We start from the raw sequence: 21,082 nt of genomic DNA, 5'->3' as shown, positions 1-21,082 counted from the left end.
TTAGTATAGTAGATACCACTGTGACAGATTTTAGATGGCAGTTAATCTTGTTATTTTTAGAGGCTTAAGAACTGTTTGAAATATTACTTTTGTAAAATCTCACTTTAAATGTTAGCTTCCTTTTTTATTTAAAAATGAAAACCTCAAAGATGTTCAGGTCATGGAAAATTCCTTTTACTCTGCCAACTCATTTAGAAAAGACTTTATTAAATTGATTTCTCTATAATTTATTTGAAACATAGGTACATATTATGTGGTTTCCAAAAAAGGGTATCAGGTGGTCCCTTCCCTATAATTAACTTGCTGCTTAGTGTTAAATTATATTTGAAGATACATTTTCCCTTGAAGTTGGAGGACATTTTATGTAACTGAAAGAGTTAGAAGGAAGCACAGCATTTTAACTTTCTGCCAGCTGTTCCGCAGTAGTGAAAGCAGACTGATAACAGGGCCAAGAAAAGCCTTAGCTGTGCCTGGAGAAAAGCACTGCCATATTTGGCCTTCATGAAGTTGCATATTGCTTTGCATATATACACATAAAGTTTCTTTGGTGACTTCCTGTGTTTGATTTTAATTTTTGAGTAAATGTGGTTTTTTTAAAGGTGGATTTATGTTATATTGGCATATTGTCTATTTAAAAGAAACCACTACTGTCTACTGAAAAAAAACACTATTTTGTTTCCACAGAAACCTGCTAATATTTTAGTTATGGGTGAAGGTCCTGAGCGAGGAAGAGTAAAAATTGGTATGTTATATCTTTGCTAAGTCACAGTGTAGCACTCTTTTAAAACTTGTGCAGGCAGCTTTATCACTTCTAATTTTTGCTGTAATAATATGCATTTATTCATATAGTTCCATGTGATCGAAGCCATTTCTAAAGAGTATACGTTAAAAGTGAAAAATGTTTCACACTCTTGAAAGGTGTCAGACAATCTTTAGAGACTGAAGTGTTCTAATTATAAAATAAGCCATGCAAGTTTCTTAGAAATTTTGCTTTCATTAAAAATAGCCTATAGAGGTGAGTGGCTTCTATCCATGTTAGAAGCCAGCCTCACCTTCAGTCACAAGGGCATACAGTGTACTAGTAATTATACCATCGGTTCTGTTTACCTGAGCCACATTAGATCAGAACATATGCCTCTGTTAGCCTCATCTAGAATAGGAATTACAAACTAAGGATACCACTGAGGCTGGGTAGGTTCTAATGAGCCTTTGCCTGAAGGGAAAAAATTAACAAGCGTTCTCTACCTCGGCATGTTTTCCAATAGCTCTGTTTTCTTTATATCAATGCAAATTTTTACCCATTGCTGGTCTGATAACCTATAAGGATAGAACTAGATTTATTTTTCCTAACTGGTTATTTTTTCATTGTCTTTTCCGAGTTGTGTTTGTCACATTTATTTAGTTTGTTTTGTGTGTGGATAGAAGAAATGTAGTAACTAAATTATATTAATTTAAAAGCAGCAAGCAGGCTTATGGGAGTATATAATAAAGTAAATAGGAATTTCTGATTGTAAGATTTAATATGAATCAGAATTATCAGCTGATTTGTACCAACAAAGAAAAACCCAGGTATTCTTAACCCTTCTTCCCTCCCCTCCCCTATAAATTCCCCAAATCTCATTTTCTACTTCTAATTAGACTCTCGAAATACTCTTGATATAAATTTTGCAAGTGTTTTAGTAGTGCGAACATTTGACACACCTCGAAATGCTCCTAGTCATTGACTTGCTTTGAGAACCAGGCCCTGTCAGTGCTTACCATAGTATCAAATGCCTGTTAAGTCCTTACATGTGCTTTTAAAGGATTTCATCCAATCCACCTTGGTGGCATCAGAGTCAAATGTAAGTTCAGAGATGCAAAATCTAAAAGACCCAGCCAAACAGTATTTACAGATGTGTTCTTTACTGTAAGACTTAGGGGAATTTTATATGTTAAAAATAATCTAGTTTGGAATTATACTTCTGTGTAACATGTATGATGTTGGCAGGTTTGGGGTACACTAACGGCTTAAAGTATTCACATTTAAGAAGAAATATTAGTTCTTCTGTAAACCAGTATTTAGTAATCTGACTCGTGGTTTTAATTCTTTGCCAAATTTCTGTGGGTTTTTTTTTTTTAACCTCTGTAATTAAGTAGATTAGATTGGGGCCTACTTCATTAAAAATGTACATTAGGAGAGCAAAATTAAACAAATGGTGGATGAATCTTGAAATTTTCGTATAGGTGGTATGAATAGTGATTGTTCATTCAGCGTGTGTTTGGCAAAAGCAATGTGTAATGACACTGTACTTGATGCTAAAAGGGGGAGAGAGATGAAAAAGACACAGTTTTTGCCTATAAGAAGGTGGCAGTTTATTAGGATAAATGTCCATGCCCGAATTACCACACTCTATATTAAACCGTGTGAAATGCCGTGAACTGTATCTCATTACAGCTCCAGCTCTGAGATACGAGTTTATGACATTTGTCAAATCACTTAATTTCTTCTAACCTCAGTTTCCTCATTTGAAAAAGGAGGTGATTGAATTATATGATCTTTAAAGTCTTTTCCAGCTTAAAAAACAAACATGATTCTTTAAAGAAAAAAACTCCACCCAAATAAATGGGGGGAAATAGTGGTATTATTATACTGTACAGTCAGCTTCTGATTATACCAGTGAACATGCTTATTGATGCAAATAATGGAAAGCCTCACCCTAACTGATCTAGTGTCTTGGTGCTTGTGACCAATAAAAAGAAAGGGAATGCAGCTTCACAGCCCTGTCCCAGTGGTGGTAAGACAGATGGAAAGAAATCTGCCCGGAGGGGTAGGGTCACCCTTGACCTCTGGCAGCAGAGTGTGTCTGTAACCCAGTGGAAGAGTGAGTGACAAGAGTTGGCAATGAATGAAGATCTCAAACTTGTTTTATATTTAGACTTCTGAAAGGGGTGAGATGTTGTGTTGGTTTTGTTGGTTTTCTCCCCCCAGAATTCACATTTTTCGTATCTTACTAAATAATAATAGTAAAATTAGAGTAATCAATAAAATTTGTAAAAATCTGTGTGCTTAACATTGCTGTTATTTTTTTACAGCTGATATGGGCTTTGCCCGATTATTTAATTCACCTTTGAAGCCTTTAGCAGATTTGGATCCAGTAGTTGTAACATTCTGGTACCGAGCCCCAGAATTACTTCTTGGAGCAAGACATTATACCAAAGCTATTGGTGAGTAGAACTAATTAAAATTCCATGACTTTTTAAAAGTGGCTTTGTTGTTGTAAAGTATACATATTTCTGTATATTTTTAAATCAAGTAATATAGAAAATTATAAAAGTAAGAGCAAAAACTAACATAAAATTCTACTCTCTAGAAACACCATCATTAGCATTAGGGGTGTACCATTCCAGACATCCCTTTCTGATAGATAAATAGATGCTAAAATAGTTTTTAAATATATGGGACTATACTATGAATTCTAAGTAAAAAGTATTTTAATTTTACTTGAAAAGAGAAATAAATACAGTAAAATTTCTTAATCATTGAACTTCAGACAAATGTTTCTTTCACCAGAAGAAATACTAGCTTCTAAAAGATCCCCTTAAAGTTAAGGAAAAGAGATTATGAACATCAGTAGGCATTTAGAACATCTGAACTCACTTTTCCGTTTTTGATAGTATTGATCGTCTCCCTGTTTTGAAGAATTAGGAACTCAGTGCTCTCCTACTTGTGTCCCCACCCACCTCTCAGTTTATAGTACCATCGTCATCATTATTATTATTACCACTTTGTTGATGTTTACAGCATTTATTTTCTGTTTGCAAACCATAATGCCCACTGTTGTTTATACTTAGGCTACATATTGTAATGGATTTGATGTTCAACTACCACAATCCTTTTATCACAACTTTTCCATTAATGACATCTTTATTCTGCTTCATTTCATTCGGTAGAATGTTATCATCATGTAGTTTTTTCTTATGTGTTTTGCCTTTCTTTTTTCCTTTTTTGTGTGCCTTTATTGCTTACTTAACTTGTTCTATGTTCTCCAGGATGGTGTTAAACCCATTTTAATTTTTTTTGGATAACTCCACCCACAAGTCTTCTATATTTCGCTCTATTCTGGATTGGTTTTCATCCCAATTTTTCCTTTTTTTATTCCTCTGGGTGGGATCTATTTCTTTCTGGATTTCATTTTTCATCCCTTACTTTGCTACAGCATATTCTTAAGTAACCTATCTTAGAGGTAAATTTTCTAGTTCTTGTATTTCTGAAAAAAATGCCTTCATGATACTTTCCAGTTTGGTAGGGATTAAAATTATAGGTACAAAATGATTTTCCCTCAGAATTTGGTGATGCTCATCCATTGTCTTCTAGCATCAGTGTTACTAATGGAAAGTCTCACATTGATCTTGTTCTCATTCAGTGGTGAATTACCTGGGGTTTTGTCCTTTCTGAAAACAAATAGGATTTCTCACCCTTGTATTTCACAGTGTGCTGGCCACTTGGTAGGCACATTCAGTTTGAAGTTTATGTCCCATGTCTGTGGGAAATCCTCTTGAGCTAGTCTTGATTGCCTCCTCTGTGTTTTTATTTCTCTTTCCTAAACTGAGTATAGGCAGATGTTGGATTTCTTGGATTGATCCTTTATACCACTTTTCTTCTCATGCTTTTCTGCCTTTGTCTTTTTTATTTCTAAGAACCCCTTCTTATTCTCTGATTATTAATTTTTTTTAACATATTGCATTGCTTTATGGAATAAAAAAGCTTCTTAAATACCTGTGAGGACAGTGATAAAGATGCTTTTTAATCGTTTGTAATTTCTGGAATAATTATCTGTGTTTTCTTTGTAGTCACTTTTTTTACTGATATGTCTTGGTCTTTCCCTTTCATGTGGCTGGTGTTCTTGAACTGTTTGTTGATCCTTGATGTCTCTTTGCATTTGAGAATCAGGTTACAAAAAGCTGCTTGGGAGCTTAGTGTACATGGATCAGAGGGCTCACAGATTGTCAGGCTTTACTTCAGGGTGATCCAGCAGAGAACTACCATTAACTGGGGAATCCTAAATGCCAGTATGCACAAGTCTTTGCACTGAGGACGTTCAGATTCTTTAAGGGAAGAATCTCCAACTTTTGGCCCAAGCTTTGTGTACCTGGTAGCCCCAGGGCAGTAGGGGGTGGGGAGGGATCAAGTGTTCAAAATACAGACTTTGTAGCTGATTCTCCAAGCACAGAATCTCCCCAGAGCTGTGCCGGGCAAGTCTGCTTCCCACTCAGCAGTAATACTGCGGGCTGGGGCCTTCTCTGAACTGTTTGCAGAAATGTTTTTATTTGTATCTCTGCTAGATCAGGTCTGCATATGTCCAGTCTCTTTTCATCCATATCTTAGTCAAAATACTCCCCCTTCAGAGAGAACTTCCTTGGTCACACCATCAGCCTTACCCATCACACTTCTGTCTTCCTGTCTGAAATCCTCTAAATGGGTAAGTCTTGACCAGCTGTTCACCACTGGAGGCCATTGCCTGCATGGTGAGAACTGAGTACTCTGCTGAGTGAGTGACTGGGTCTTGTCCCTGATGGTCTCCTCCGGTTCTATTACTGTGGATTTGGACCTTTATTTCTTTGCTGTCATTTCAATATATACTCAAGAAGAGGAAAGGAAAAATACTTGTAATCATTCCCCCTTATTAATCTTGAATACAGCATGTCTTTTTTTCACAAAATCTTTTATGTTCACTAATCTTTATACCTGCTTTGAGTTCACATTTTATTGTATAGAAAAATAAAGGTAGATTAAGTTAGTCAGATATAAGACTTTTCTGTACTATACCATTGCAACTTTTCTACAAATCTAAAATTATTCCAAAATAAAATATTTATTTTTTTAAAAGTCAATTAGGAGGAAAAATAAAAGTTATTGAAGCTAGCCCTGGTTTTGAATGTATATTACTACCTAAGCACACATTTGGTTATCTTTTTTACAAAGGTATTCTAAATGGTTAAGCATGAAAACTAATATGATACACAGGTATTTTTTCCACCTAGAAAATGAATATTTAAAAGCAGTGTTACTTTTGGTAAGACATATTAAGAGGCTATACAAAGAAGGAAATAATTACCTAATCTCAGCTGCTGTTAACAGAAAACTCAACACTGAATTGATTTAAATTGAGTAAAAAATAAACTATAACATAGGTTTCTGACTGGCTCATCATTTATTACTTTTTTCTTTTTTCTTAAGAAGTCTATATTTTATTGTGAGCATTGAGAGTTGTATAAGCTGTTATTCACCAGGACAGTCTGCAGTCTAGCAGTTTCAGGTCAGGGCTGTTTGTCACAAAGCTAGACTACCAGCGGTTAGATAGATTCCTTTGTTCAAATGCCTTTATAATTTAGCAAAGAGAAGGCCTTCTTCCTTCTCATCAACATCAAAATTTATTGGATAACTGTTAGACTTTTTAAAACTTAAGAGAAACCAAAATGAACGCAAATTATGTCGTTGACCCTTAAGGGATCTCCATCCAGTTGAGAAAACAGTATGACTGTGTGCATACACTGTGTTGTCATCTTTGAACAACAGACGTAACCAAGGCTAGCGCTCTGACTTGTAGCCTTAGCTCTGCCACTCGGGGAGGCGGACGGTGTTTAGGCAAGGCGCTTAGTCCTTTATGGCCTCATTTTTTGAAGATGAGAATTTAGCCTAAATCATCTCTTAGATCCCCTTCAACTCTGAAAGTTCTGTGACGTTGGATAGAAACCACTGCCTTCTGAGGTAGCCAGAGCACAGAGGGAACTGACTTGAGGGCAGATGACTTGAGACCAGGGTCAGTCCCAGTCCCTGCGCATATGCCCGGCCCGGCCCAGAGCCATCCTGGAAAATGCTTTCTTCTGTCAAAATGTTTGCTCAAAAAAGTGATAATGTAGATATCTTACAAATTTCTTTTTTGTTTGAGAGAGAGACAGAACTCATATATAAGCCATTTTTAATATAAATTTAAAAAAAATAGAATCCAGGAGTAGAAAATGAAACTTCTTCCTTGCTTCCAGTCTCTCTCACACGGTTCGTTCCTCCCGCTCCACAGGTGGGTAACCTAAGGGTGCAGTGAAGCACTCAGCACATCCCCCACCACCACCCTGAAGGCACTTGCCTAGCATTTTGACTTCCTTGTCAGGTAGTTGTAGTAGGCTCAGCAGATAGAAGAACCTTTGTGGTGAATTTACCTATTATTCGCTGGATATGTTCATACGTGCATTTTAGTGGTCTTATTTAGAAGGGTTAAATCTGCCAGTGGAGTTTGCTGGGTTATGTTAGACTGAAGGTGCTAAGAAGAAGCAAGAGAGCATAGGGGAAATCTGAGCACGTCAGCAGGCATGTTCCCACCTTCCTGGCGAATAGATCTTAGTGCTGTGCTCATTCACTCCATTGTATGGAACTGCAAGCTGAGTCATTAAACCCAAGAAAGAAAATGATAGCTTAGTCAACACTGTACTCCTGGGGACAAAGTTTAATTCAGTTTTGAGTGTTGGGGGTTTTGTTTGATTGACCTTGTGGAGAAGGCTGAAAGAGGGGTATCAATCTTTAATTAATAGTCAACTAGGGCAGTCTTAAAAGTTTTACTAAAGTCTGAACTTCAATAAAACCGAGAGGATGTGAGTTTACTCTTTCATTGAGATAGAGGCTAACTGTTAGTACACTTGTTGATTAAAACAAATTTAACACATCTTTCCTCCCCCCATTTGGTTCTGTGTAGCCCCCAGTTGCGGTCCACTTTGCCTGGTTAGCTCAGTAGCTACACATGAACATCACATACTTTGAGAAGTAGATGGGATTTGTATGTTTTTAATTTGGAAAGTCTTTCTAGAAGGAGTTTGACAGGTAGGTGAGCAGGAAGGGACTTTCCCTTGTCACAATCTGAAAAAATAGGCAAGATAGGAGACACTTGTTTACAAAGATTTAGAAATTTATCTGAAGTAATAGCCTGATCAGCTAACTCAAATTCGTGATTAATGTCTGGATTTGAAGAAGGGAAGGACGGTGAAATTGATAGAAGGTGAAAGATAATAGAAAAGATAGGAAGAGAGAGGTTATTTAGGGTAAAGTTAAACAAGGTTCAGTAAAGTAATTTTCCTACTTTCCTGACCTTTTTTTTAAAAGCAACATAGGATAGCTAAACTATTTACTTACCTCTCATCTTCCTTTACATGTTTTATTTTTTTGTTCGAGTTTTCACAACCAGGCTGAGTTGTTACAGCGTCTCTTGGGTGCTATGAGTAGCGTTTTACAGATGCAGACTGACCCCCCCGGCCCTCTTGGTGACCCCACTCAGCTTGCCTATCTTCCCTTGGATTGAGATGATGAAAGGTCAGCTTCCTATGGGATAACCATGCAAAAAGAATAATCACAAAATAATTTTCCCGCTTACTCTCTGACGGTAAAACGAAAATAGCTTGGCTTTTCTTTCTTTTTTTTTTTGGTGGGGGTACGCGGGCCGCCTCTCACTGTTGTGGCCTCTCCTGTTGCGGAGCACAGGCTCCGGCCGCGCAGGTCCAGCGGCCATGGCTCACGGACCCAGCCGCTCGGTGGCATGTGGGATTTTCCCGGACCGGGGCACGAACCCGTGTCCCCTGCATCGGCAGGAGGACTCTCAACCACTGCGCCACCAGGGAAGCCCCAGCTTTTATTTCTTGATGAGACTTTTCCGTATGGTGGTGTTGGCCAGACTTGGTTCTCTGATGGGGGAGAAAACTGATGGGCAGACAGTGTCATTTTTTTTTTTTTTTTTTTGTGGTACGCGGGCCTCTCACTGCTGTGACCTCTCCCGTTGCGGAGCACAGGCTCCGGACGCGCAGGCTCAGCAGCCATGGCTTACGGGCCCAGCCGCTCTGCGGCATGTGGGATCTTCCCGGCCCGGGGCACGAACCCGTGTCCCCTGCATCGGCAGGCGGACTCTCAACCACTGCGCCACCAGGGAAGCCCCAGACAGTGTCATTTTTAAAATCACTTGCTTGTAGTCTCGTTTGTCATCTTAAAGTAAATAGATGTTTAACTTGTTACTTTGAAATGTAAGTGTGATAATTTTACATTAAATTAAATTTCTACATTCCAGTTTTAGATTTTAGGAATTTTCAGTTATTTATAAATTGACATTTTTTCCCACTTTCTATTTAAGTGACCATTATTAACATACCTGAATAATCGGCCTTAATAAAATAGTGATTTTACTTTGTCTTTCTATAGTTATTTATGTTTACCACAGGTATTGGTTAGGTCAGTGAGAAACCACTTATTGAGTGCCTTCTGTGTGCACAGCCTTGTGCTGAGTGTAGGGAAGTTACCATGGTCGGTTTAGGGATTTGTTGAGTAGAAATGGAGTGCTTTCAGCTTCAAATTCCAAGTTGGCATATATATCTTTCCACTGCTAATAGTTCTCTTAGTAAGAATTTAGTATGAATGAAAGTTAGCCTGTATCTTAAAGTGAGTGAAGGAAATTTGTTGTATAAAGAGGAATCCATTTGCCTGGCTTTTAAATAATTCTTATGAATTTGTCACCTCTGTGCCTATTTAAAGGTAGTATTTTGCCCCATATTTTCTTGTCTTTATAAAACACTTAAACTTGCAAAGTCTGACTCTGCTATAGCATGGAGAAACACTTGAACAAAAAGCTCTTCCAATATAAATGCTGTTTCATTAGAATATTTGAGGCTAGGCATTGTCTTTTTCTTGTTGGAACAGTACCTTGCTAACTAGTGCTAACATGGCAGAATAATTATTAAGCTTCACAAATTAATAAGTACATAAACTTAGATAGGAATAAAAAATATTTTTACCTCAAAAAATGGTGCTGATTTTTTTTTGCAAGTATGCACAATTTCACAGGCTGTTTGGGTTTTCTGTTTATTTTTTTGTTTCACTTTATTTGTTTATGGTTCCCATGTTCCATCTGCAGCTTTGTATGTATTTCACAGATAAGGTAATGTTTGAAGCACTTAAACTCACCAAAATTTTTAGGTAATAAATTTGATTAAACTTGAACTGAAACCACTGGGTGGGATGGAGGTTTAACAGGGAATGAAACACTGGGGTGAGTCGGGTGGGAATATGTATGTACATTCAATATTCCTTGATATTTATAATTGCTAGGAATTAATATGGCTTATTAGGGGAGAAAAAGAACTAAAAAACACTCCCTGCCAACATAAAAATGCATTTTCTTTTGGAAAGAACCACTTTATTTTCCTCCTTTCTTTTTCTTTTTTCCTTTCCTTTTTTTTCTTTTCTTTTCCTTTTTTTTTTCTTTCTTTTTGTTTTAAAGATATTTGGGCTATAGGGTGTATATTTGCAGAACTACTAACGTCAGAACCAATATTTCACTGTCGACAAGAGGACATCAAAACTAGTAATCCTTATCACCATGACCAGCTGGACAGAATATTCAATGTAATGGGATTTCCTGCAGGTACACATTATGTTTTTGTTTTTGTTTTTAAATCACTGTTGTTTGAACTTAGATATCTTCATTGGAAAGGTGTATATTTTTAGCTGATGAAAGCTACTCTTACTCAATTCTCTGTGTTGATGACTTGCCTTAAAGACCCATAGAAATAGCAAAATTTGTAGAGTTCACAAATTAGCATAAAATATTTAGGGGTTTCTTGAATTTGCGGGGTGTATTTTTGTTTCACTTTGGTTTTTGGTTTTGTTTTGTTTCATATTCAAAATGGTTGCAATATCTGTATTTAAAAGGTGCCTTTAGTTCTCACGATTGGAGATGAAATAAAATTCAGTAGTATGTATTTTTGTCTGGCAGTATGTATAATAATGTCATTACTTGGTATTTGATTACAAATTTTGAACAGTATTTCTATTTAGGGCACTGTGCAGTACATTGTATTGAATAATAGCATTTTTTGCTATATAGCTGTTGTCAGTAAGAACATTCTTTGAAGTTAGAACAGTCAGGATGTGAGTGAAGGGCTCGCATTGCACAGCGACCGTGCCTGCACTGATTGCAGCAGGGAGGGAGTTGTTGGTGTCCCGTCACAGGCTTTAGATCTCTAGCTGCATCCCAGTCCCTTGTGTCACAAGACAGCCATTCATCACCCACCAGAAACTCTGCCCAGAGGTCCAGAATAAAGAAAATTTGTTTAAAACCCCTACATAGTTCTGGCTAGTCAAGTACTTATTAGAAGTTGTTTCTTATTATGAATTTTTCTTAGGTCAGTAACTCAAAACTAATACAGAAATATCTGGGAGTTATAATTCCACATCCCTTGTAAGTGTTAATTATCAGTAAATGCAGAATAACTACCTTTCTCCAAAATTGACTGACATTTCTACAAAGATTGCTTTGTTGTGATGGGAATTTCATTTATTCACTAAATATTTATTTATTGAGCACCTGCCATGTTTCAGGCACTGCGTTAAATATGAAATATTGTCCATATAACAGACATGACTCTTGCCCTCTTGGAGTTGACATTGAACTGCTCTAAGGAGAGTGTTGAGAGAATGGGAGTAGTTTGAGTAGGTGGGGAGATTGGCCTTTTCTTCCCACCTCTGAATGTACCCATCATTTCAGAGGCCCCAGGGGAAAGAGCATGGCTTACAGGGGTGGAGTTGGGGGCAGCCTCCATTGTGATGGTTCTAAAATGGTTCTTAGTATGTGGTTCCACAGTTAGGATAGGCTTAGCTTATAAGGAACCTAAAAGGCAGGCAGCAGAATTTAGACTTGTGCTAAAGAATGAGACTCTATGATAAGTTCTTGAGAGCTAGTGACATGGTTTATGTTCAATTTTAGACAGATTAGTATGGCAGGGGTATGTAAAAATCAATTTAAGAAAGGTAACTCAAGTCAGGAAACCAGCTGCTTACCTGTAGCAGTACTCCAGGTATAAAGTGATTTGGATGGAGAAGAAAGAATAAAGGTATAATTTTTGACAGGAAGCATGTAATTGAGGAACGAATAAGATTATCTCAGGATTTCTAGCTTGAGAAATTGACAAAAATAGAGAAATTGAACAAGGAAGTAGTTAAGGAGAAAATGCCATTTAGGAATTTAAAGTATGTGTTTAGTTTACAATATGTGATATCTTTGGAGGTTAGGTAGCAAATATTTTTATAAGTCAGTTGAAAGAAAAGCAAACCTCTGAAGGTCATTTAAAAGCTGAAGTGCTGTGAAGCTACCTGGTAGAGTGCGGGCACCTGTGGGCTCGCAGTGAAGTGCCCTGAGGGTGACAGCAAGCTTCTAAAAAAGCGTGTGGTGTCTTGAGTAGCTCTAATGCCAGCAAGACTGATTGAGGCATTTCCCACCTAATGGATCCAGTAGCTGGAAACTAGCCAAGGCACCAGCTGACTTGTTAATATGCTAGTTACATCCTATTCTGTTCCATTTCAAAGAGCTGCTACTGCTTACCTTGATGACCACATAAACCAGTGTACTTAATGAGGGAAAGTGAGGAGGGCCATAGGAAAAGAAGTACAGCTAAAGCTACTGAGGGGGAAGATAGTGCATTTATTGTTGAGGAGATTGGGTGCTGATTTAACCAAGAAATTTGGGGGGACAAAAGTGGTTTTACAAATAGAAATAGAACTATTAAATAACAAATATTTATTTATAACTTGTTCCTCTGTTGTTACAGAAATTGAGGTAACTTATAGTAAAACATATAGAAAGTAAGCATTCAAAAAATAAAATTAAAAGATAGATTGAACTCAGTACAAGGTATGGGGAATTGCATTTACATGTTTAAGATGTTTGCTATAGCTGACCATTTATTTGAAGTCTGCGCTTTCATGGAAGTTAAAAGTATAGGACAGGTAATGAAAAGTGAAGTAACCTTTATTAAAATTCCTGAGAATAGGAACCTAGACAACATAAAATTGTATCAATGTATTTCACAGATAAAGATTGGGAAGATATAAAAAAGATGCCTGAACATTCAACATTAATGAAAGATTTCAGAAGAAATACGTAAGTTGGAAAGAAAATAGACCTTTTATTGATTTTTGCTTTTCTAGAATTCTCAGTATAAGATTGAATACTCAACATGGTAGAATACTCAACACAAGATTATTCTATTAAAGAATTTTACAGGGCTTCCCTGGTGGCGCAGTGGTTGAGAGTCCGCCTGCCGATGCAGGGGAAACGGGTTCGTGCCCCAGTCCGGGAAGACCCCACATGCCGCGGAGCGGCTGGGCCCGTGAGCCATGGCCGCTGAGCCTGTGCGTCCGGAGCCTGTGCTCCACAATGGGAGAGGCCATAACGGTGAGAGGCCCGCGTACCGCAAAAAAAAAAAAAAAAAAAAAGAATTTTACTTATTTACTCTAATAAATATTTTTGCATTATGATAGTCTTCATTTCTTAAGATGTTTGGTGATAGAAAGAAGGTGAATATCTCATATTAGCAGCTGATTGGGATATGAGAAAAAAAGTCAGTTCATTTCTTTCCATATTTATTACTCTCTGGAAGCTGTGCATCCATGGAAAGTATCATAGCTGAAGCAGTAAGAGACTGAAATAAACAAACCTTGCTGATAGCCACCTGCCTACCCACCCAGGTTGGTTGTAAATTTAAGTAAGTTTTAATGGAGAAGAAGGAATATTTCATTTATTCTCAATGTAAGATCAAGGGGATTGGGAGAGGGAGTTTATAGACCTGTGAGAAATTTTTTAAAATTTGTATTTATTTTAAACTTACTAGTAAGGCTGAGTTAAACTCTTGACCCATATGTTATTTAAGATAATTGTTGAGGTAGCATTCATGTGAACAAAGTCAAACAGTGTGTATATTATTCATGAAATTATCTTGTATTTAATCCGTAGTATCCATTCAGAAGTGACTAGTGTGAATACTGAATGAAATATAAAATTGATTGAATACCATTTTCAATATATGTTCTGTGTTGGTTATCATTAAAATAATTCTGTTTGGAAAAACTTCAGCCAATGTAAAATTAACCTCATATCTAATATAGCTATTTCATAGTATTTCTCTTTCAGGTATACCAACTGCAGCCTTATCAAGTATATGGAAAAACATAAAGTTAAACCAGATAGTAAAGCATTCCACTTGGTAAGCATTAGAGAAAAGTACTAAACAGTACTAATGCATTTTTCCCCCGTTAAGCCCAACATGAGGCTTTTTTGAGTCAATTTCTGTGGTTACTCAGCACTCTTAGAGTTCTTTAATAGTAATACTAATGCAGAGATCTTGTTGGTGCGTATAGTAAAGATATCAAATACTTGTTTTTCTAAACCCATTAATTAGAAAAATTAATTAGAATTTCTAATTAATTAGAAAAATTAATACTAATTTTTCTAAACATTAATTCACAGACTTAATATTTGATTACATTAGATTTTCTAAAGAGAGTCAGTGTACCAAGTCTGTCAAGTCATTTAAAAAATTCCATTTATTGGTTTTCATCAGTTATTTTAAAATTTCAAAGAAGAATCGAGATGAAAACAATCCCACTGTTCAGAAATAAATTTTACAGATTTTACCTCTTTATAAGTTTACCTCTTAGAGACTTGGCTGTTAAAGGTCCTTCAGGGACCTTTATGTGCTTTTTCTGGAAGAATATGAGAAATGTAGTATATAGATAGTATATAATGGAAAAATGATTTGACCTAGAATCTAAATGAATCTGCACTGTCAAGGTAATTTGTGACATTATATTCAACTATTGTCAATTTAAACTTGTTTACAATAAACTTTCCATTTTTACATCATAACAATTAAAAATGTTTTTCAGTTTTATGGTTTTCAAAAAAAGTAACACAAAGGGGGAATTTGGGGAAGCGGGTTATATTTTGCTTGGCTTTAAATTCTTTTAATCCTTTATTCCCAGTATTTTGAAATGAGTTCATTAAATGGGAATTTTTTTACTTTGAAAGGATTAAGCTTTCCTTTATTACAGTACCAGGCTTCTTGGCAAATATTTCTTGTATTTCTGCTTTTTCTTCTCCTTCTCCTCTTCTGCTTCTGCATCTTCTTCAGTAATTTTTTATCATGTTGTGTATCATACATTTCATATGTAATCAGCAATTTAAAAAGCAGTGCTTAACTGACCATATTACCATACAGTGTATTATTATCCAAATCATGGCTTCTTATAATGCTTCTCATACTACTTAAAATAGTACCCAAATTGGAAGGTAAGTTAGATCCTTGAAAGTTACGGCCTTATTTATTCTAACAAAATAATGATAATAGTGGTAGAACAAAAGTCACAATTTAGGGGAATTATCTTACGTCCCCCCAATTCACTGCTACTCAGTCTAGTCTGAGGAGACTCTTGCTACCACCACCACCAAAACTGTAGAGAGACAGGCTTCCTTTACAGCTTACTTGCTTGTTTTTACTAGGGTGACCTATCTTGGGTGGTTCCATCTGAAAGCTCTAATACAATTCCATTAAAACTGTTGAGTATTTTAAGTAGCAAATGCATGCTTTTCCTTTCAATCTCAAAATAAATTGTGCTTCCACTGAAATATCAGCTCATTAAAATTAAAGTCTCAGCATCCCAGCATTTCATCTGCATTTAAAAATATTTTCTGTCCGTTTGTTCTCTGATTGTGTCATCTCCCACTGTCTCCACATGTCTGCTAGTTGCTTGGTTTTCAGAGTATGGTCATAGGTTAGCGGCACCAGAGACACCTGGGAGTTGTTAGGAGGTGCTCCAGGGATGACTCTGGTGTACTCTAAAGCCTGGAACACACTGCATCAGATCAGAGATCATAAGCTAAGAGACTGCTGTTTAGATCATCTTTTAAATCACATATTAGCATCAAATACTCTAGTTCATAGAGCCTTCAGTAAATTATATTTCAGCCAAAAGATACTGAGTTTTCACATTAGTGTGACATTGCTTTATGTAATAATAATAATAATAATAATGGCTAACACTTATATAGTGCTTTCTTTGTGCCCGGCACTGTTATAATTGCTTTCCACATATTAACTCATTTAATTCTGAAAATAAACTTATGATAAAAGGTACTGTTTTTAATCTCCATTTGAGAAATGGGGTTACAAAGTGGTTAAGTAACTTGTTCAGAATCTCTCAACTAATAAATTCATAGCCACACCTCTGCATTTCACGAGCTCTGTGCCAGCCACCACATTTATTCAGACCAGCACAGCGCTGTCAGGGGGACTCGGACGGCCACGCTGTCTGGTAGGGCAGCTCCAGCCACGTGTGCTTGCTGGCATGACTGAGGAACTGATTGCTTAATTGGTTACTAATTAATTAATTTTTAATTTGGTTTAATTTGGTTATAATTCATTTAGATTTAAATCTAAATAGCCACATGTGGCTGGTGTATTATTTGTGTTAATAAGTTTTCCCCTTAACAGAAAATACAAGAATTTTAGTCCCGTTTTAAATTGGATATAGCAATTTAGGGAAAAGGTCACTGGTTTAGAGTAAGAAGACATAAGTTTAGTTACTTCTTGTAGGAGAACCAAGTGAGATAATGAGTCTTAGAATGACTAAAATGTGAATCATTACATTAAATGGAACAATTGGGAGATTTTCTTTTGTTAGTTTGGGGGAATAAATACCCTCCAAATTCTGGTGTTATTCATCAAAAAACATATGCCTCCCAAAAGTGTGCCAAAGGGTGTAAAACTAAGAGAAGTAATGCAGTGATGTGTTTATGATTTGTGGTTTCAGCTTCAGAAGTTGCTTACCATGGACCCAATAAAGCGAATTACCTCAGAGCAGGCTATGCAGGACCCCTATTTCCTAGAAGACCCACTTCCTACATCAGAGTAAGTGATCAATTTATTAACTCACTAGCACGACAGACTTTTCTGGTGCGTTCTTTTGCTTCTAGTTGTCAGCTCCAAGTTGCCCTTGCTCTTACACGGGGACCCAAGGAAATCCTTACGAGAAGTGAAAAATGAGCTCTGATGACTGAAGTGTCGTCAGGGGTTTTACAGCTGTCGCTCCCTCAGACTCCCTGAGCTGGCTCACTGCTTGCAGTTACAGTATTGTGTTCCAGTTGCAAACTCCATTCCCAGATATATTTGTTTCCATACTCTCATTTTAAATGCAGTTTGGAGAGTAAAATAATGACATTCCAGCTGGAATCTGTCTTTTGGTCGTGATGATAAAAAAGGAGCCTGGGATCAAAGAAGAAAGCTGAGTCCTATCAGATGATTATTGATTATTTTTATACAATGAAAAGCTCTCCCCTGGCCTGCTGTGACGTCACTGCTTAGAAGAAGAGATTCATTGTGTCACAGCGGCATGAAAGGTGCTTATATCACAAATAAGCAGGCAGAGAGTCCATCTTAAAAGATGAAAACAAAAACCACTTAAATGCAGCATTTGAAATATTGATGAGTATACCCGAAATCACTTTTCTTTTTTCTTATGATCAGCGTTTTTGCCGGTTGTCAAATCCCTTACCCCAAGCGAGAATTTTTAACAGAAGAGGAACCTGATGACAAAGGAGACAAAGTAAGTATTAAAGTGCACTTGGCCACTTCTTGTTTAATTCGGTGCCACTGTGCCATTTCCTGGCTTGGACATGTTTTGTTCTCCTCCTGAGCTGAACTTTATTTTTGTGTTTAACCACTTGAGAAGAACCAGCAGCAGCAGCAGGGCAATAACCACACGAATGGGACCGGCCACCCAGGGAATCAAGACAGCAGTCACACCCAGGGACCCCCATTGAAGAAAGTGAGAGTCGTCCCTCCTACCACTACCTCAGGTGGACTGATCATGACCTCAGACTATCAGGTACCTCTCTTCTGTTTCGCATTGACCTGCCTTGTCAGTATTGCATGTGGGCTTGTGACCACTGGAAAATGCGACGTCGTTAAGAAAATACCAACCTTTACATGCCTGGGAAACACGTTGACATGAAGAGTTATTGGCATTGAAAGCACTTGGTAGAGGGGGCTTAGCCAGACTTGACATGATCAGACTTAAATTATGCCATTCATTAACTCTGTGACCTTGGACAAGGCTTTAGTTTCTCATCTGTAACATGAGACGGGCGAAGCCTAACCTGCCGTTGCCATGGGAACAGCTGTGGTGAACTTCAGCACCCAGCGTACAGTGGGCACTCGGGAAGTGATGTCTGTCGTTTCTGAAACCACAGTGATGAAGGACTCAGGCTTCCAAATCCCAGCCCCGCCACTGACTTCTGGGCAAGTGGTGGTTCAGATGTTGGTTCAGATGTTCTCGGTTTCCTCATTTGTCAGATGGATGTGGATAATGGTCAGCGTGAGGCTGTGGTCAGGATCACGTGAGCGGATGTGAGCTAAGGACAGTGGCCGGCCCGACTGACGGGCATTTAATACATGACACCACTCACCTTATTCATTCTTATTATCGTCGTCGTCATTAGAATTCTTAGTAGCGTTCACAGTGCACAGGACACACTTCCTGAGTGCTGGTGGTGGTGCTGGTGGTGACTGTAATCATGGGAAGAGCTTGCCGAGTACTTACCATGTGCCAGCTCTTCTACTAAGCATGAAACAGACATCATTTCCTCCAAGCGTTACAACTCTGTGAGGTCAGCATTATTGTCGTTTCAGAAAACTGAGGCTCTAGAGGTTAAACCCCTTTCCCACGTTCAGCCCACGAGCTGGAGGTAGACTCAGGACGCAGACTCAGATCTGCTGGGGGTGGCTCCGATGCCACTTGTTGATCCTCTCAAGCGACAGGGTCATGTCCTTTTCCGACAGACCCATTTTGAACATCGTGTACCACCTCCCTGCTGGTTCTAATCCTGTTCTCGACTGATCTGGATTTCAGTGTGGAAGCATACTGAAAACTTGACCAATTAGAGTTATTTCCCTACTAAAAGAGAGAAAGAGGCGACTACACCTCAAGAACTAGATATGAACTCTTTGCTATGGTTAACGGGAGGTCCAGCCCACCAAACCCTGGGAATCGTTGTCTGCCTGAGTAGTAAGTGTCCTCCAGTAAGCTCACAAACAGGCGTCTTGCGGGTTGACGTTTGCTCCAGTACCTTTTCCTCCCCACCTGGAGGGAAAGAACGCACCTCTCGGCACAAGGATTGTTTGCACACTCAGGTGGTGCGTCCTGAGCATGAAAATGAAGCAGGGTGGAGCATGTTGCTGTGCTTCTGTTTGTTGAAGTTATTATTGTGGTGGTTTTTGTGGGTGGTTTCAAAAATAGCATTTCTGACTACAATTTCACATGTCCACTCTTTTTAAAATGTTATTTTTGCTAGGGTTGGCAGAATTTCAAATTAAATGATTTATTAAACATGCTTTGAAAGAAGAAAGTATTAAATGATGGTTAATCTTTCGTAGTGTTTGTCTTGGGGAACTAACAGTATGAGAGAGAGGTGCAGGAGTGGGAATAGGAATATAAGAGATCAAAACTAGAGGACTCTGAACTCGGCCCCTTGCGCTGTTTTTAGAATTGAGAATACCACTCTTCCTACATTTTAATAATTGTAACTTTACTTTTGTATGTCACTTGTAGCAGAAAGTAAGATTCATTAATGTAAAGGGCATAAAAATATCTAATGCTGAAGAAATGATTCTGCGGTACCCTTTTTTGTCATATTCATTTTTGTTCTTTAGTCACGCGTGTGTGTTGAGAGTTTTCTACTGAAGAAACAAGCATGTAGGTTAGCTTTGAATTTCTTAATGTACACATCATTAAGTTCCAGAGTAACCATCCCAGGCAAGTTAGTTATTATTTATCAGGTGGATACAAAACAGCATAAAAGGGAGTTCCTGTTATAGAAAAAAAAAAAATGAACTGCACAGCACAGTAGTAAGACTCAGCTTAGTGTTATTTTACCAGCAATACTTCTGACCTTCATAAAGAAAAGCTGATATTAAAAGATTAGGGGGTTTTGTCATTTTAATTCTAAAGCCACTACATAGCACAAGACTTTTAAAATTCTTACTGCCGTAAAATAGAGACATTTCAAACACACATAAGCCTTGCTGGCTCAGGATACCGCCAGCGCGTAGAACACCTGAGTCACATCTGCCCTCCCTCTCCTTTTCCAGCGTTCCAATCCACATGCTGCCTATCCCAACCCTGGACCAAGCACATCACAGCCACAGAGCAGCATGGGATACTCAACTACCTCCCAGCAGCCTCCACAGTACTCTCATCAGACACACCGGTACTGAGCTGCGTCGGATACTGTCCATGCACTGTCGCTGTGCTGCAGGGCTGCCTGCGGCTCTCGGCGGGAACCTGGAATGGGCCATGAGAATGTACTGTGCAGCCACGTAGTCAAATGTCCGGTAGCCGAGTTCCACCACTTTTCACAGATTGGGGTAGTGGCTTCCAAGTTGTACCTTTTTGGAGTTAGACTTGAGAAGAAAGTGCTAGCACAGTTTGTGTTGTGGGTTTGCTACTTCCATAGTTTACTTGACATGGTTCAGACTGACCAATGCATTTTTTTCAGTGACAGTCTGTAGCAGTTGAAGCTGTGAAATGTGCTAGGGGCGAGCATTTGTCGTTGTATGTGGTGAATTCTTCCAGTGTAACAACATTATCTGACCAATAGTACACACACACACACAAAAGTTTAACTGGTACTTGAAACATACAGTATATGTTAACAAAGTAACCAAGACTCAAAATGAGATTATTTCGGTACACCGTTCATTTTAGTGTCTTAACAGTGGGTTGATTCATTTTCTACATTAATCAGTGTTTTTTGACCAAGAATATTGCTTGGAATTTTTTGAAAGTACAAGAAGCCACATAGTTTTTCCAGGAAGGTTTCCAAACTCCCAAAGATTGATTTCCAACTTATGAGTTTGTTTTTACTTTTAATCTATGACTTGACTGGTATTAAAGCTGCTATTGATAGTAAATAAATATGTTGTCATTGATATAAACCTGTTTGGTTCAGCAAACAAACTAAAATGATTGTCATAGACAGTGTTTTATTTTTCCTGTTGGTGTTGCTGATTTGTGAGCATGCTTTAAAGATGAGAAAAGCATGAATGATAACTTCCTTAAAAAGGTGCGGCATCCAATTCAGATATTTTGTCCTGATTTCAAAGCTGGTTGGTGTAGTGCTACTAAAATTCTGTTCAGTTCGTTTTCTTTTTTAAACCTTGTTCGCACGTTGTTTCGGGTGCC

At 37.9% G+C, this 21,082-nt stretch overlaps 1 protein-coding gene across 2 annotated transcripts in view; it reads left to right on the top strand.

Moving 5' to 3' along the window:
• The window catches only part of CDK8 (cyclin dependent kinase 8), a gene marked incomplete at both ends in the record, with an annotated part of 96,047 nt that extends 75,932 nt beyond the window's left edge, over nt 1-20,115 (top strand). The window contains 9 exons of one of the 2 annotated variants that reach the window (XM_079721837.1): nt 685-742; nt 3,073-3,204; nt 10,290-10,433; nt 12,878-12,947; nt 13,977-14,049; nt 16,655-16,752; nt 17,368-17,446; nt 17,573-17,728; nt 19,990-20,115. In XM_079721837.1, coding sequence (XP_079577963.1) covers nt 685-742; nt 3,073-3,204; nt 10,290-10,433; nt 12,878-12,947; nt 13,977-14,049; nt 16,655-16,752; nt 17,368-17,446; nt 17,573-17,728; nt 19,990-20,115 — 936 coding nt within the window. Of the gene's footprint in view, nt 1-684; nt 743-3,072; nt 3,205-10,289; nt 10,434-12,877; nt 12,948-13,976; nt 14,050-16,654; nt 16,753-17,367; nt 17,447-17,569; nt 17,729-19,989 lie in introns of both variants that reach the window. The other variant, XM_079721838.1, reaches the window with a different exon arrangement.
• Between the last annotated feature and the right edge of the window lie 967 nt (nt 20,116-21,082).

This window comes from Hyperoodon ampullatus (assembly GCF_949752795.1).
Source record: "Hyperoodon ampullatus genome assembly, chromosome: 16".
NCBI classification, from domain to species: domain Eukaryota; kingdom Metazoa; phylum Chordata; class Mammalia; order Artiodactyla; family Ziphiidae; genus Hyperoodon; species Hyperoodon ampullatus.
The sequence above is the reverse complement of the archived record's forward strand: the minus strand, read 5'-3'. Positions and strand labels throughout refer to the sequence as shown.